Source organism: Protopterus annectens, chromosome 3.part0 (assembly GCF_019279795.1).
Source record: "Protopterus annectens isolate FY-2018-M chromosome 3.part0, PAN1.0, whole genome shotgun sequence".
Lineage (NCBI taxonomy): Eukaryota > Metazoa > Chordata > Ceratodontiformes > Protopteridae > Protopterus > Protopterus annectens.
Window position 1 is genome coordinate 211,973,647 of NC_056731.1, and position 18,532 is coordinate 211,992,178.

An 18,532-nucleotide genomic window follows, 5' to 3' on the forward strand; every position below is an offset into this window, starting at 1 on the left:
TTCATTTATACTACTGTATCATTAAGCATTAATTGTTGGACAGTGACTCTGAGCCTGACCTTCTCTGATGCTTGTATAGTTCAAATCTAAACTTTCTGAGCCTTCACCTTTTGGCATTCCTATGACTGATGCCTGCTTAGGATGGGGGGGGGGGGTTATATTTGTTTGAAGCTGTTCTGTCAGTGATTTACCAAGGAGTGTCCTCAGTATCAGATACATTCTTTCTTATCAGTTGATCTGTGATGGGGCCCGCCATCCATTTCCCCATATCTGCACAGCTGCTCCAGAAATAAATCCATTGTATACTGTATATTGTCGGTGCCTTCCATTGTCTTGATTTGTAGGAATGTGCTTGCTGAGGCATACTCTTGTAGAGTAAGTGACGTCATGGTTTCTGCCAACAGAGGGACTGTGTGACCCCGATACACAAGATCTCGAAAGAAATAGCCAAGCTAAATGAAGAGGTGATGTATCCCAATCAAAGAGGGTCCCTTCACAGATTTTATTTATAACCTTGTTTTCATCCTACCTGACTCTCCCCTTTCACTATGGTTGATTTCCTGCGGCTTTCCTTCTGCCTTTTCCAAATACCACTATGGCTCCTTTATGGATCATTTTGACTATATACCTTGGATGGGGTAACCCCACCAAATCACCCCCCCCCCCCAAATATTAAGCAGTCAGACTTGTGCCATAATAATGAACAGCATGGAACAAGGACACAATGGCAAATAATAGAAGCACAACGGGAGCCATCATACAGCTGCAGATGCAGTCCCTTGTCAGATGATGTTCATCGTGTTTCACTGTTGCAGTCATGACTGTAGGGTTCTCCCCTGCCGACAGGCAGTCCTCGGTCGGCCAGAATCCCAAAGTCTGGGTCCGGCGTCAGCTGTTCAACCATGCTCCCTGATGTCAAGAGCGCCAGGAGTTACACAGCTGACAGCCGACGCCATTTTCTCCAGTCTTTCTTGCCGTTCGGTGATAGCAGTTCGCAAGTGCCGGTCGGCTGACTCCTGACGATTTTTTCTGATAAACTTCAGTCCGAAGACTTTCTTCTCCACTCAAAGCTAAGTACCCCGTTGGGGAAACTTTTTTCTTGCTCCAGTCCGATGTCAGAAAAAGTTAATAATTGCATTTCATGTGGGAAGCAAATACCTCATAAGGATTTTCATTCTTACTGTATTCCTTGCTTAGGCCCTGACCACGACGTATCTAGTTGTCGGTTTTGTGCTAGATTCAATCAACGTACAATTAAACGAAGGTACGATTTTGCTTTTCATTACTTCGGTAGGTGCTTTAACTACAAAATGTCGTCGGATACAGTTACGGCCACCGGAGTTCACAAACGTCGCAAGGATAAAGACAGGCCTTCCTGGTCCAAATCTGATGATAGCGCACAAGCGGAGCCAGCTTCAAGTTCGGCCGTCGTCAGTGAGGCACTTTTGCAGCCCCTGTCGTCGGCCATTTCAGAACCGATGGCCGAAACGGACTCTCATGAGGAACCAACAAGGCCTTTAAATATCTCTATTGCAGGACCTTCGGATGGGTCCGGAGCCGCTGTGCAGGTACCGGCTTCCGAAGGGGTTTTCAGGCCTACTCAGCTTATAATAAAGGCAAAGCCAAAGACAAAGGCAAAGACTCCTTCTAAATCAAAGACTGCAACACAAGCCTCTTCTGTACCGGCTTCCAAGTCACAGAAACAGTTACACAAGATGGCGGAGGATTTACTTACTATGATTAGGGGTTCACATCCCCCTCCAGATAAAAGGCCAAGGCAAGATGTTTATTATGATTCCTCTGATCAGGCTTCTGTTTCTTCAGTTTCCTCTTCTGACCAGGAATATTCTTTCCCTCCTTATGAGGATTCTAATGCTGAGGAATCTATTCCCTCAGCTTCTCCCCCTTAGGATTTCTCTTTTGGGGAAACTTTGCATGAAATGAGGGAACATTTCCACTGGGAAGGACAGGAGTATTCAGACTCTAAGAAAAGACTAAGGGATTTTCTTCTTCTCCCTCAACATAGACCCCTGGCTATTCCTCCTGTTTTGGATATTGTGGATGATGCTTTTTTGGAGGCTAATTTAACCCCTGATTCTTTTCCTCCTGCTCCTGTCAAGCCCGATAGATATTACAGGGTTCCTGATTCCCACCAGTTTTTATACAAGAACCCTTCTGCTGACCCTGAAACCATTTCTCAGGGCCCCAAGGGAGTTAAGGCCGCTTCTGCCAAAAATCCCATTCCCACTGAAAAGGACTCTAGATCTTTAGAAAGATGGGGTAAAAAAGTGTACACTTTGTCCATTAGGGCTTTAAACTGTCAGTTTCATATGCTGAAATACCAGCAATTTCTTTTGTCTGTTTTAAAACAAAAGCTTACTTCCATTTTTGCCTGTGCAGATGATAAGGAATTACATGACTTATTGCATGCCACTGAGCAAGTTGGAAAGCATGGGTTTACACTGTGGATTTGATGCCTTGGAGGTCTTGTAGGGCTGCTGCCTCCGGCACAGTCATTAGAAGGCATGCATGGCTAAAGGAACAAAATTTGCCAGAACAAGTGAAAGCTAAATTATTGGATGCTCCTGTTCAGCATAATGTTTTTGTTTGGATCAAAAGCTGAAGAAGTGATTAAAAAGATGGAGGATAAGGCGAAATCCATGCAAACAGTTAAAGATTTCTTACAAGTACAGCCACCAAGATTTAGCAGAAATTGACCTTCTAAAAATTGGTCTTTTCCCACTTCAGACAGGCCTCAGAGAGGTAGATATAGACGTTCCAGAGGAAGGCCTCAAACACAAGGTTCTTATAGACCAAGACAGTGGACTGCTTCTATCCCTAGGGGAGGAGAGGACAGGTCACAAACTCATAGGAAATGAACTCAATGACTCCCTCTGTTGGGCTGCAGGAACGTCTTGCCTGGAAGCCCCTCTCGGAGGAAAACTCTCTCTTTTTTATCAAAATTGGACTCGTATAACCCAAGACAAGTGGGTTCTGGATGTGGTTCTAAGAGGTTACAAATTCCATTTTCATACCCTGCCAAGGCCAAGCGGATGGCCAGACCTTCCAAAACATCAATGGACAGAAGCCTTAAACCAGGTGGAAGCTCTTTTGGCTATGAAAGCCATAGAACTGGTTCCACTTTCAGAGATGGGACAAGGTTTTTACTCAAGGCTCTTTCTAGTCCCCAGGAAGCAAAACCCATGGAGACCCATTCTGGATCTGTCAGTCTTGAACACCTTTCTGGAAATTCCAAAATTCAAGATGCTTACTCTCCAGGAGCTACTTCCAATGCTGTCCAAAGATGCTTGGATGGTAACTTTGGATTTAAAGGAGGCATATTTACACAGTCCCATCAGGCAGGAACGCAGAAAATACCTCTGGTTCAAGGCCGAAGCGAGGCACTTTCAATTCTCTGCACTGCCCTTTGGATTGTCTACTGCGCCCAGGGTCTTCACCAAATGCCTGGCTCCAGCAGTGGCTTACTGCAGACTCAAGGGAATTCAAGTTTACCCTTATCTGGACGATTATCTAATTCAGGCAGACAGCAAGGATGTCTTACTCCAGCATCTAGAATTTGTTCAGAACCTCCTCAAGTTCCTGGGTTACTCTGTAAACATAAAAAAGTCAAATTTGACACCCTCACAACAGATAACTTTTCTGGGTGCTCTTCTAAACACCACAACCCAGATGGCATTTCTAACATCCGAAAAACAGTTGGCTTCAACTTTCAAAACCTTGGCAACTTTAACTCCGCTATCTGCAAGGAGATTCCTGCAGGCTCTGGGTTACATGGCCTCCTGCATCCTTCTCGTACCATATGCAAGACTACACATGAGGAAAATACAGTGGTACCTAAAAAGTGTATGGTCTCAGCATTGTCACAGTTTAGAAATATTGATCTCCGTCCTTCCTTGCCTTCAAAAGGAATTTCTTTGGTGGTCCAGGGCATGTACTCTAAACAAAGGGAAACCCTTCTGTCTGCCTCCTGCCACTCAGATTCTAACCACGGACGCCTCGGATTATGCTTGGGGAGCCCATTTTCAGGGCAACTGTCTGCAGGGCCTTTGGACAAAGGATCAGAAGCACCTGCATATCAATTTAAAGGAAATGTTAGCGTCCAGGAAGCTCTGCTGGCCTTCAGGAATCTTTTACATCCAGGACAACTACTAATACGGACAGACAACACCACAGTTATGTGGTACATAAACAAGCAAGGGGGATCTCATTCCTACCCCCTTTGCAGACTAGCCATGGATCTATGGAACACAGCTCTAGCTTGCAATCTGGACCTTCAAGCTCAATTTCTACCAGGGAAGCTAAACTTCCTGGCAGACAGTCTGAGCAGAAACCTTTCGGATCCACACGAATGGATGCTGGACACCAAAATATTCAGGATGATAACAGCAGTCTGGGGATGTCCTCGCATAGACCTCTTTGCATCCCACCTCAATCATCAACTACAGAATTTTTGCACCAGGACTTTCCACAAAGAAGCTTGGAAAGTGGATGCCCTATCCTTTAGTTGGAGGAACCTTTCGGGATATGCCTTTCCGCCTCTTCCTCTTCTTCCACGGGTATTATTAAAGATAAAACAGGACACGCCCAAGATGATAATCTTGCTGGCCCCAAATTGGCCTCGACAGTTTTGGTACCCAACTCTAAAAAACCTATGTCTGGAGCCCCCTTGGGTTTTACCTCAGTCTCCGAACCTTCTGTCCCAACATCAGGGTCAGGTTCTACACTCTCATGTCAGAACTCTCAGCCTGGCAGCCTGGTTAATCCAGGACCTTTGATTTCTTCTTTCCTACCCAAGCAGGTTATGGATGTCATTTTGGAAGCCAGACGTCCTAGTACTAGAAAATCTTATGCAGGAAAATGGAAAAGATTTTGTTCCTGGATGCAGGCTCAGGATTCTGATCCTCTTCTTCCGAACATTCCTTTAATTTTACTTTACTTGACAGATCTCTTACATAAGGGCCTCTCTTTCTCTTCCATTAAGATTCATGCCTCTGCTATTTCTGCTCATTATAATACATACCCTCCAATCTTTTCCCACCAGCTCATGAGACAGTTTCTCAGGGGAGCTAAGAACTTAAGACCTCTTAGATCTCCTCCCATTCCTGCTTGGGATCTCAACTATGTTTTGGAAAACCAAAGGATATAGATTAGTGGAGTAAACCACTTCTCCTGACCCAATACAAGAAAAAGTAATGTGAAGGTTAAAACGGCAAGGTCGGAGAAGCGGAACAAAGCAGCCGGAGGGCAAAATCCTTGGATGATTGTCACAAGTAATTCAACTCGTAAAAAACAGAATCCAAACTCTCCAAAATCAGTTACACGATTTATTGTAAAGAGTTAGCGCTTTCACCTATTCAGGCTTCATCAGACTCAACCAATTACTTGTGACAATCATCCAAGGATTTTGCCCTCCGGCTGCTTTGTTCCGCTTCTCCGACCTATGTTTTGGAAAAACTGACCTTGCCTCCTTTTGAGCCTGCCGCCTCTTCTGACATCAAGTTTTTATCTTGGAAGACAGCTATTCTGTTAGCCCTAACCTCTGCCAGAAGAGTTTCAGAGTTACAAGCTCTTATGGCCGTGGAGCCTTATATTATTTTTCATCAAGACAGAGTGTCTTTGAGGACTAATCCTACCTTCATGCCTAAGGTGGTTTCCAAAGTGGCTTTAAATCAGACTATCCACTTGCCTACCTTTTTCCCCACTCCTCAAAATAAAGGGGAAAGGATCTTACATTCCTTGGATGTACACAGACTACGTTTTTATCTGGACAGAACCAAGGACATCAGGAAATCAGAGCAATTGTTTGTTTCTTATGCTTCAAGTTCTCAAGGTAAAGCCATTTCAAAACAGACCATTTCTAAATGGATTGCTCATGGAATCAGATTTTGTTATTCTCACCATGGAAAGCAAATCCCAGGGAGTATACGGACTCATTCCACCAGAGCTGCTGCCACTTCTGCGGCTTTTCTCAAGGGAGTTCCTACCAAGGACATTTTAGAGGCTGCAACTTGGAGTTCAGTGCATACTTTTTCTAAGCACTACAACCTACCTCTCTACTCTAAGTCTAGGGCAGGCTTTGCCTCTGCAGTCTTGCAGGGCCTTTTAGCCGCCCCTTCTTCTTTATGACCACCTCCCTTTCTTTCAGCTTTGGGATTCTACCCTACAGTCATGACTGCAACAGTGAAACACGATGAACATAGTACAGTTGTGTACACCTACCATAAATGTAGATGTTCGAGTGTCTTCACTGTTGCAGTCTGGGTTTCCCTCCCTCCTATCCCCTCTTGTTTTTACTTTTGTGTGGTTCCTTTTTTCACCATTCTTCTGAGGTGTATTTGCAAAGGATAATGGGACCTTTTCCATTTTGGGACTCCTGACATCTGGGGCAAGAAAAACTGGAGAAAATGGCGTCGGCTGTCAGCTTTGTACTCCTGGCGCTCTGACGACAGGGAGCATGGTTGAACAGCCGACGCCGAACCCAGACTTTGGGATTCTGGCCGACCGAGGACTGCCTGCCGGCAGGGGAGAACCCTACAGTCATGACTGCAACAGTGAAGACACTCTAACATCTACATTTATGGTAGGTGTACACAACTGTACTTTATGCTACCCCCCCCCCCCCCGTGATATTTCAAGCCTGCAAGACACCTGGTATCATCCACCAAAGGTTGCAAAAATAATGAGCCCTTTCCCCAGCCTCTTCCAAGGACAGAAGAGCAGGCCATCGGCCTCATTGTTTCTATTCTTTTGTTTTGTTTAGTGTGGGTTTGTTTTGCAGGTGAAATATACCTCCCTAAACCAAGCAACAGAATGCTGTATGTGGGCTGTTGGGGGGTGTGCAGACTTATTTATTTATTTTGTTTTAGTTTCACATAAGGGCATATGATAGAACCATCCAGAAGTTATGCCTTCAACACAAGGCCCTTGCTAACATTAATTGATATGGTGATTACTTGGCTAGCTGTTGCTTGTTTTGGAACATCTTGAATATGTACAATCTGTCTTGCAAGAGTGGAGCACAAATTATTTAAATATGACAATCTTTTGAGATAAATTATTGATGAATCTCTTCATAGAAAACATGAAATGTACACCAGTACTAAATATATTTGTTTCCATTCATAGAATTGGATCTGTCCACCATGTCGTGGTGTCTGCAACTGCAGTTTTTGTCGAAAGCGTGATGGACGTTGTGCCACTGGGATTCTTATACATCTGGCTAAACATTATGGCTATGATAATGTCAGAGAATACCTTGAAAGGTAAGAATCCCAATCCTGGTATAATTTTAAGTCATGGTTACTTGTATACAGAGATCTTTCTACTGCTGATCCCAGTGGTACAGTAAGGCAGTCCATCTCTATTGTGGCTGTGCCCCATTACAGAGCACATGTGCATGTGTGCACACACCCACACACACTGCAAAACCTGTGTGCTGTGCATCCTGATTTTAAAATGTTGGACTCTTTGAGGAAGACTCCTGAGGTAGACAACACAGTTAACAATAGTCAGTTACCAGCATGTCTTAAATTTCTAGCATGTCTTAAATTTCTGCTGATGCTAATAGCATGTGTTTGAGTAGCTCAGGCAGAGAATTTGGAGAAAGTTGTGTCTAGTGACAGCTGCACCTTGGAGGGAGGGCTGGAATAGCATATGGCATCTGGGGGGAATCCCAATAAACCATCAAATGCTACTAGTCTTCTTACACACACCAAAATTCAAGTTAACTGGGTGAAAATGTCCTGTGTGATTGGATGAAGGGTGAAATCCTTATCCCCTTTCCATTTATTCTGGGGCTTCCAGTAAGCCTACATGCATTTGTGATTAATGTAGTCAGAGGAGAATGACCAAGGGTGTATGAGGTCCTTAGCTGCTGCTGCAGATGACCCATGCAGGTAAGTTGGAGTCACGTACTAGACAACTGCGTACTGAAAGAAGTAAAAATATTTCTGCACTGTTACAACTGAAGAAAGATTTGTTTTTAATTTTTTTTCACAGATAGTATGTCTGTGCTACCTTTGCATGGACAAAAACATTTTCAGAGACCTTTGCCAGAAGATTAATAATTAGCATCAGCCATTGAACAAAAACTGTCCATACAGAAGAAGCAGTTACTGCCACTTAAAATGTTTGCTTTGCTGTCAGCAGTTTGTAACAAGCTCCTTTTCAGTAAAAAGTTGCAGGTAGTAGGACTGGGCTACCACAGGAAAGGTTATCTTGCAGCAGTGCATGTAGTCTGCTGCTCTTAAATCAACAAGAGGTGCATTATCAAAGCTGATGGTGAAGAATTGTGAAATATTGAGCCTTTCCTTTTTGCAGGCCTCCTCTTGCAATTGCCATATATTCTTCAGATATTTCAGCAGACATTGAGTTGTCATTGACCCCACTGGTGTGATGCCTTTTCCAACTCTCTGAATTTATTAGCTTTTACAGTTGCTATGGTATATCCCAGAAGTCCTTAGCAGTCTGATTCTGTTAGCTTTTTCCTTCTTGACTGCAAACCAGACATTGGTCTTGATGGTGATGCTGCTACCTGTTGGTGCAGTAGCATATTTTATTTTATTTTATTTTGGAGTTTTCCTTAAGATGATTTTTATCCAGTCCACAGTAAAAGCTAAAACATACCCAACATTAGTCACATAAATGAAATATCTTAAGAAATAAAATAATTTGGGTGCTGTATTAAATGTACTGTAATCAGTATGATGTATGATCCATTTAAGAAGGAAAGAGCAGAGTATAAATTACAAAGCCTCTTTCAGCACCGGTCATTTCCTACTTAATAAGGAAGAGCAGATCCCAGGGCATCAGTATCGTAAGAGACTAAGAACATCAGAGATCCAGAATATGTAATCAGTGATTGAAGAATAGATTAATACTCTGAGGAGAGAATTTGCACCCTGATACAAGTTCTGTCCTTTCAACATTTATTCGGGATTTAAGGTAGCTTGGCCCTTCCCCTTGTTTGTTTATTTATTTATTAATTTTACATGCGGTGGTGGTGCTGCGATAGCGTTGTCACCTCACAGTAAGACATTGTCCTGTTCGATTCTCAGCTAGAGCGTCTTCTGTGTGGAGACATGTGTGAATGGGCGTAACTTCGTTGAAGGTTGTGCGTCAGGGCCGGCAACTCAGCACATAAAAATTTACTGCCAATCATTAGCGGACCAGAGTTCCGCTGTGGCGACGACCCCTAACCGGGAAAAGCCAAAAGACGACACATTTGTTGACTGGGATATTCTGAATGGATACATGTCCATTTTCAGCGGAGGCCCGGGGAGAAAAGCTCCAAGGGAAAATATACAATAAAGTCACAAAATAATTACATTTTATTTATTTTTTTTGACATTTGTTAACCGGGTTGGTCCAGCTGGGCTTGTGGCCCATTTTCAATGGAGACCCGAGTAAAAAAAACACAAACAGTTTAGAGAATCAAACATTTGAGTAAAAAATATGGTCAAAATCAGTTATACAAGAACGTCAGAGAGACAATGCAGAAAAGCAAACACATCAATATTTTTTACAGATTAAAAATATATTTACATATTTACAAAAATCATCAAGTCCAACAGTATTGATTGTAGAGTTTAAGAAGTATCCACAATAGTGGAGAATTTAGCTGTATGTGGAGGGACTGAAAAGGTATATAATAGGATTGTGGGGAGCTTAAGTAGGGGGCTTGACAAGGACATATTTTGGAGTTTAGTAGATGAAGTTTTAGTTTTTCTTTAAACTGGGATGGGTGAATAATGGAACAAATGTCTCTTGAAAGTTTGTTCCAGGAGTGTTTTTATATAGGAGTTTGCCAGCTATTTTTTTGGGTTGGTAGATTTGTAGTAGTTGCTGATTAGAGGTACGGAGAGTCCACAGAGGAGAGTAGATCGAGATGAAGAAAGAGAAAGCAGGGCAGGATGAAGGTTTGTAAAGAATGAATTGTAACATATGAAGTTGTGACAGCAGTAGAAGATGGGGGAATTCTAACCAGTGGAGAGTATTTAGGGCAAGGTAGTGATGTATATTGTATGGAGAGTTTGTTATAATTCTAGTTATCTTGTAGTAAGTTTGGAGTTTGTTTAAAGTAGTAGTTTGGATGTTGGTGAGTACTGGGGCATCATATAGAAGGGAGGGAAGGAGAAGAGCTTGTGCAAGGGAGAGTCTGGCATTTGTAGTTAAAATTTTTTTGTTGCGATACAGTATACCAAGTTTCTGATGAGTCTTTTTTATGCTTTCGAGGGTGTGCAATGTGCAAGTTGAATTTGAGTTCATCATCTACGATTACCCCAAGGAGTTTAGTGTGAGATTCAGGTTGGATAACAGTGTTATTAGAGGAAGTAATAGTAAAGGTGGGTTTGAGGTGAGAGAGTAACTGGGGGAAAAATAATAGAGTTTGGTCTTTTTAGGGTTGAGAATGAGAAGATTCCTGGACAACCACTGTTCAGTGGATAGGAAGGCCTGTGGAGTAAGCGTGTGGAGATTGGAGATATTGTCTGACATGGAGATGAGTCGAGTCGTCTGCATATTGGATGAGGGAGGATTGTTTACAAGAAGTATAGAGATCATTGGTAAAGACATTAAATAGGAGGGGACCCAGGCTGGAACCTTGTGTACCCCGGTTGGGACAGGTATGAATAGAGAAGTGGAAGAGAGCCATTTAACAGATTGCTGCCTACAGGATAAGTAACTGGAGAACCAGGCAAGGGAGGAAGAAGACCGATTGAGGTCTGCAAGTTTAGATAGCAGTAGGAGATGGGAGACTGTATCAAAGGCTTTGGAAAGGTCAATGAAGAGACATGATTTGAGTTTGTTATTGTCTAGGGCCTCGGCAGTGGTGTGTGTAAATAAGAGGGCAAGTAGTTGTGCTGTGGTTGGGATGGAAACCATGCTGCGTGGGAGTAAGGAGGTTATGCTGGAAGGAGGTACTTGAGTAGTTGTGAGTGGATACATTTTTCAAGAATCTTAGAGAGGGAACATAGAATTAGCTATAGATCGGTAGTTTGATGGGTCTGTAGAGTTTCCACCTTTATGCAGGGGAATAGTGAAAAAGGATTTCCATAGGGTAGGGACGGTGGATTCCTGAATAGATCTATTGATTAGTGTAGATACTGGATAGGCAATGGAGTCATCAGCAAGTTTGAGGAAGATGGGAGGTAGATTCAGTGGAGGGGAGAACAGGGTTTGAGTTTGTGAAGAAGAGATCTGATGTAGGAAGTAAGAACTGGATGTAAAGAGGATAGTTGTCAGAAGGACTGGGAGGGGTAGGCAGAGAAGTTGTGTTACAGTTGGAAGGTATCAGTGTTTGAATGGTTTCAATAAAGTTTTTATTGAGAAGAGTAGCAGTTTCCAGAGGAAGATTTATTTGGGTAAGGACAGGGAGCTGAGGGGCAGCCTGGAGAGAGAATTTTGTTAATAGTATACCAGAACTTGCGAGGGTTAATTTTGTTATTGAATTGGGCAGAGTTATAAAAGGACTTTTTGTCATTATTGGTTTGTTTTTTTGTAAGATTTCTGAGGTGTCTATAATTATGTAGCAGAGGTAATTCCTTTGTTTTGATCCAGACTTTCCAAGCTTGATTTCTTTTAATCATAAGGGACTTAGTTTCTTTTGGGAGCCAGGGAGCATAATTGGGTTTCTTTTGGGAGCCAGGGAGCATAATTGGGTTTTATTCTAACCTTCCTAGAGGGAGCAAGGGAGTTCAGGGTATTCAAAAAGATGTTATTGAACCTAGTAATTGTGTCATTGAGAAGGATTTGTTTAGGGATGGACCAGTCAATGGTGGATAGAATAGTGCTGAATTGGACTACATTAAAATTAGACAGTTTTCGGCAAGCTCTATAAAGGTGGGATTTGGGGGTTGGATGGTGTATCGAAGGACCGAGGTGGGAGGTGGTTGCTAAGTTGGGCTGCTGGGGTAGTGGGGTTGTGGTAGTAGTGAGGGGAGTTGGTGTGTATTCAGTCAATTATGGAGCCGAAAGATGAGTTTTTTATGGAGGCGGGTGGGCGAAGATATCAGTTGATGAAAAACATGCAGGTTGATGCCGAGTTGTGGAGACTCTGTTTTAAGTTTTGACCAATCTAGGTTAACATCGCCTAAAATTAGGGTTTCATAGGGGATATTGTGGGGGAAACCAATATAAGATATTCTCTAAAGTGGCTGAATTGTTTCCAGGAGGGATATAGATGGCGGCAACAGCTAATTTTTTGTGAGGGTTAAGGTGGGAATTAAGGATGATGAGTTCAGCTGGGTGAAAGTCAAGGATGCGTGTGGGGAAAGGTGAGAAATTGAGGCTGTTGGAGGATGGCCTCACCACCTCCTTTGTTGGGAATCTATCAGAGCGATAGATATAGCCTGGTGGGAGAATTTCATTGTTAGTGATATGTGGCTTAAGCCAGGTTTCAGATAAGGAAAGGATGTGAGGGTTTGCATGCATTATCCAGGCATGAAAACTGGTGATTTTGTTGGTTAGGCTTTGAATTTAGAGAGAGTATATTGCCAGTTGCTCGGATATGGATGAGTTTAGTGTAAGAGGCTGTATGATGAGGTGTTTGGAAGGGGGAGAGGTAGAAGATTAAGGGGGTGTTTGATTGAGGGGAGAGGGGGAGGGTCAGGGTTGGGGTGGGGTGGACATTCCCAGATATGAGTAAGTTATTAGTGGGAAGAGGGGGAGTACAGTAGTACATAGATGTAGGTTGTGTAACTTGGGTTTAGATTTGTAGGTAGGAGGGTGGATTTGCAGTATGGACAGTTTGTGCAGAGAAGAGGTGGAGAGGTTGAAAAGGGCTGGGGAGATATGAAAGTAGGAAGGTATAGAATGAGTGTCAAAGGTATAGGAGGTAGGAGAGCATAAAAGAGAATAAGGAAGGTGCGAGTGATGAGGTTAGAGCAGAGAGACGTAGGAGTGAGGTGGTAATGATAAGGTGTTTCATTTTTGATGGAGGGTGTAGGGGTTGTAGACAGGGTGTAATAGTAGGGGGAAGGAAATGAAGTATTTGGAGTCTGACAGGAAGTAGTTTGTCAGTGGATGTTTGGGAAGGAAGGGGAGGGAGTGGATGTGTTGCACATAGAGTTTACAGACTCTAATAGAACAAGCAAGTTATACAATCTCTTTTTTTTTTTTTTTTTTTTTTTTTTTTTTTTTTTTTTTTTTAATTTCATAAGTATGTGATATTAAGTAGTTGTTTCAGAACATCAGCAAGGAAATATTTGTAGCACTGCATCTCGAGTTTAATGTGATTGTGATCGAAATTTTAATAACTTTTTGTAAAGTTCCAGAAAGTATTCCAAGAACTATGCCAACACAGGAATGGAGAAGGGGGATTCTGCTGATAGGGATGACTGCAATTGGGGATATAAACAATAAGCAAGAGGGGGCTGGAATTTATTGGAGAAAACTGGGAAAGGAACCAAGGTATTGGGAGCAAATAACTAGAGAGGGAAAGATGATAGAATGGGAAGATGCTAAGAATTCATTTGAACTGCAGGTTAGATATTGCTTTCCCTATCAAGGACTGATATCAGAGTATAGGCAAAGAAAGAAATAGGGGGAGGGTCCTAAATGAAAGGCCAGCACTGGTAGAGTTTCTAGTAAAATTTAGAACAGAAGCTGGCATTAGAAAAGGAATAATTTTGTGATGATAACTAAGAATCAATCAAGAGGAGGTTAGAAAGGATTGGGAAGAGAGACTGGATAAGCAATTCACAAAGAAACATGGGCAGATATATCTATGTCTCCCAAATAAGCACAAAATATGGAAGATTTAGGATTTTTGCTTGGAAATGTTTACATATTTTTATACCACAAATAGACTTCCAAAGAATTTTTCCTTGGGTAGACAGCAAATGATGGAGATGTGACAGGGAAGAAAGAGGTAATTGGAACCATGTTTTTTGGGACTGTGGTGAATTGGTGGACTTTAAGGATTTCCTGCAGGATGCATTGCCAGAGATGCTAGGTGGGCAGATTAGTGTGATCAGGGAGATGATTTTTCTGAGCTATGATACAGAATCGGAATTGCCTAGATATGCTAAGGCCTGCTGTGTCTAATTATGGTGCCTGCCAAAAAGCAATTACTAGTAAATGGAAATCAAAATCTAAACCAACTATACTAGAAGTAGTGAGTATAGTAACAGAGATAAACCTGGAATTGGGATCTTTAGAAAGAGTATGAGCAAACTACAGTACACAGGCAAAAATGGAAATAATATATACAGGAGAGTAATGAGGTTTTAAAGAAGGCAGGATTTAGTGAGATATGTAATGTTTGACAGAAAATGATTGGGCAGATAAGTGGTGTATAATATTTGCAATTGGGAGTGTGCCGGTATCGTTTGTGATGTAAAATGTTTGCAACTAGGATTGTTTTTATTTTATATAAATGTGTGATTGCCTGTGTTGTAAGTGATGGTTTTAATAAAGATGTTTCTTGTTTAATAAAGGGGGGCAGGAACTGAAAAATTTATGTAATGTTGCTTGGGTAATATGATATATATATAACAATCTACGTGAAGTATAATTTTTTTATAAACGTGAACTTGTACAATTTGATTACTTTTTATATAAATGTAAATTTGCCTGTTGTGTGTCAAGTGATAATAAAATAAAGGTGTTTAAAAGCAAAAAAAAATGTATAATTTTTAGAAATCCCTGCTTTTCATGTAAAAAATTCCCCTTTGCCAGCAATGACTTCTGCTGTCTCACTAGCCTCACAGGTATTCCAATTTATGCCTAAAAGACTGAGATACCACTAGTGTCTCTTCTCTTTGCCAAGTTTTCTTTTCGGACTGTCATAACCCTTAATTTCCCTTTCCTGATAGAAACTCTGCTGGCTGAGGTAGTATTTAACCTGAGCCCCTTTTTTTCAGCTTAGAAAAGCTTCTCTGTCAAATCCTGTTACTTTTATATCCTCGTGGTGAGCACACAGCACCCCCAAGTCCCAACCCTTTGTCTTGCTTTGTCTTTCTTAAATATCCAGAACCTGCATAATACACAATCTCCTCTGCACATAATTCCACTGTGGCTGCAGAGGCAGTGCTTCTAACTTGTCGTATGACATGCAGTTCAGCTGTTCCTTGTGCAGTTATTGCATATCATTGACCTGCACTCCCCTTCTACTTCAGCAGTTCTCCACTTTCCTCAATTTACCCTTGCTCATGTTTTTTTTTGTTTTGTTTTTTTTGTTTATCCTCTGAATGTCAGCAAGACAAAGGAGTTGATTGTTGATTTCGGAAGATCTCCAGTACCACACAGACCTCTAGTGATGAAAAGGATGACCATGGAAAGAGTCAAGAGTGCAGAGTTGGGTGTTCATATCTTGGAGAAGTTATCCTGGTCAGTCCATGTATCCAGCACAGTCAAAAAAGCTCTGCAACGCTTGCACTTTCTAAGGAAACTTGGGAAGGCAAAATTATGAAGCTCCATACTTCATACCTTTTATAGGGGCACTATTGAAAGCATCCTGACCAACGGCATTGCAGTCTGGTATGGGAGCTGTAACAATCCGGATCTGAAGGCTCTCAAGAGAGATGCAAGGGCAGCAGAAAGAATCATTGGCACCTCCCTTACACCTCTGGAAGATCTACACAAATGCCAGTGCATCAACAGGGCCAAAAAGATTTCCAGCGATCCAACGCATCCTGCCAATAGCCTGTACACTCACCTGTCCTCAGTCTGGAGATACAGAAGCCTGCATTGTAGGACCACCAGACTGAAAAAGTTTTTTTCTCCTCTCCATCAGACTGTTGAACTCTTGGGGAAAAACGAACCATCACGTCTTGTTACATAACCAGTCTATCAAGGGGCTTATTTTATGGATGTGCAATAACTAAGTGCAATACTAAGGTAGCTCACCCTCACACTGAAAGACTAAAGTGCAATATTCAAACTGTGCAATAATTCAGTCTAATCATAGATATGATGCTATTGCTTCAATTTTACTTTGACAATATTACCTTCAAATTGTTCCTTGTCTTCCTTGTCTCCTGTTCCGAGATGGGTGTGGGCCACTGCTGTCCTACTTTATTTACTAATTGCTACTTATTAAATTTCTACCGTGATATTTTATCATAGGAGATTACTAGGCTAATAGTTCTGGGGACCTTACAAGCCTAGCTAAGAGTTTATCCCCAAAAAAGAAACTGCAATCAGCACTTGTCACCTCTGTCAGTGAGGGACACAGGTGGAACCCCTGGGACAAATTTGTGGTTGCCCATCCACTCTTCAAAAGTTGCTCTTGAAGAGGGTCAGTGATGTACTTTGCATGATGTGTACGGGGAGTCTATTCCACAGACTGGGCAGCCTCTTGGAGACGAACCTGTCTCTCCAGCAGGTTTTGTTAATGTCCCATATTCGATACAAACCTTTTGATCGAGTACTACGCGAGGAGTTATTATGGATATGGAGCATCTCTAGTAGAGCAGGATCTGAAATTGCCTTGTAGGCGAGATACTGGTCACCTCTGAGCAATCTGTACAATACAGAGTAGAGTGAGAGTGATTTGAGCCTGTCCACATGGGACAGGTGTTAGAGGCCATGGATTCTGCCATTTTTAATTTCTCCATGTCTTTTGGGTATCCAATACCATGATGGGAATGGACCCCATTTCTAAGTCAAAGTACGATTAAAGTTCATGAAATCAGTATTCTTTCACTCTTTGATGTTACCCAAAAGTGCTCTTCGCAGCACCCGCAATGTGCCCAGTAATGACGACTCCTGCACTTTGTACGGTGTTACATGAATTGGTAACGTATCTAAATAAGATTGTAAATTCTTTTTTAAAAGACCAGTTGTTCCTACTACTATTGGAGCTGTCTGAGTATCTTTCTTCCACATGGCTGTTGTTTTTGCCTGCAGATTAAGGTATTTTATGACTTTGTGTCTCTCTTGTACGCAAGACACTGTAGTCACTAGGTGTGGCGATTTCAATGATCAATGCTACTTTTGTCTTCTTTTCTTGGACCACTATATCTGGTTTTCTAGCATCTGTCTTTTGAACTGTTGGTATTGGGTGATCCCATGTGAAATAAACGTCATCATTTTCCATGATTCTTTGTGTCTCATGTTTCCAGTGTTTTTCAGCCACTTCGATACACTGGAGATTGTGCAAATATTATGGTAACAGTCTTGTCACATTACTTTAAGCCAAAAGTTAGGTATTGCATCTTGGCCTGGGGTTTTGCAGTTCGAGGCTTTTCTCAGCTTTGGCGGCTGTTTCATCCCATTTCATATCCTGTATCTTTAAACATCTTCTTTCTTTTACTTTTTCTATCCATGATGCATCTTTATGTTCCACAGGATCTTCATAAATACTTCTCCAAAATGTATCTACTTCCTCTTTTTTGGTGGTCTTTCAATTCCTTTTGCCTTATTTCCCACTTCTCTATAAAACTTTTTTGGGTCATCAATAAGTTGCTTATTTTGTGCTTTTGCCTTATATTTATCTTCATATCATCTAAGTCTTTCCGCCTGTTTTGAAATTTTTAGTTTATCTCCAATAGTCCATAATAAATCTGGTCTGTTCTAATATTGCGCATTGCTTTTATCACATCTACCTTTCTTAGTATTTTTGTTGATCTATTCCCTCTTCTATAATCTTCTAACAATGACACTTCTTGTCTTAGCTGCTTTATAATTTTCTCAATTCGATATTTCCATGATTGTATTTTTACCTCCTCTTTTCCCTCGCTACCCTGTGTTCCTGTGGTAGAACTTTATCAGCTATTAATTTAGCAGCACAGTAATATATTCTGTTTACTTCTGTTATAGCGCATGGATCTCTGTGGACAGTCCTAATTACTGTGTTCATTTGTTTTATTAAGCTTCTGGCTTTCGGGGTTTTATTAACCTTCTGCAGTCTCTTTCTCTCATTGATCGTGATACATCTGTCTGTCTATTAAATCAAGCAACTCTTCTCTTAACTCATTTTCTTCCATGCTGAAGGCACATCCCTTGTTTTCCATTTCCTGCGGGTATTTTACAGAAATTTCTATAGCATCTTCCTGTGGCACATTCTCTTCAATTTCATCCTGTGTCTTTTGTTCTGTCATATTCCACAGTTTCCTGTTCCGTTCCTTGCTGTCTAGTTTCAAATGAACATTTTTATACTGGCTTCCTGTGGAAGGCTCCAAAATATCTTAATATGGCACCTGACCAATTGTTTCTTGTTCCACTGGTTTCCCTTTAATTTGGATTTCCATTGCTCTATCCTGTTGTGGTTCTTTCTGCATTCGATGTATTCCACTGAATCCTTCTCTTTGCAGCTGTTCCATAACCTCAATTTCTATTTCTTTGACTTCTCCATTACTAATCTCTTTTTCTACTTTTCCTCTTAGTCTTCTTATTTTTTGAATTGTAAACTTTTCCATATCTGGTTTCCTTTCCCTATATTTTTCTTCAAATATCTTTGGTGCTGTTCTTTTTGTATTGGTTAGTTTTGCTTTCTTCTTTGCATATGTATTACACCATATTAAATCTCTCTTCCTTTCCCCTGTCCATATTTCTTCTTCACATGTCTCCT

The 18,532-nt window shown here is 41.5% G+C and overlaps 1 protein-coding gene across 1 annotated transcript in view; it reads left to right on the forward strand.

Annotated features, from left to right (window-relative positions):
• Window positions 1-18,532, forward strand: part of CDCA7L (cell division cycle associated 7 like) — a 167,626-nt gene that overhangs the window by 142,112 nt on the left and 6,982 nt on the right. Inside the window, exon 9 of the mRNA XM_044064699.1 lies at window positions 7,147-7,283. Within this exon, the coding sequence (XP_043920634.1) occupies window positions 7,147-7,283 (137 nt within the window). The remainder of the gene's footprint in view (window positions 1-7,146; window positions 7,284-18,532) is intronic.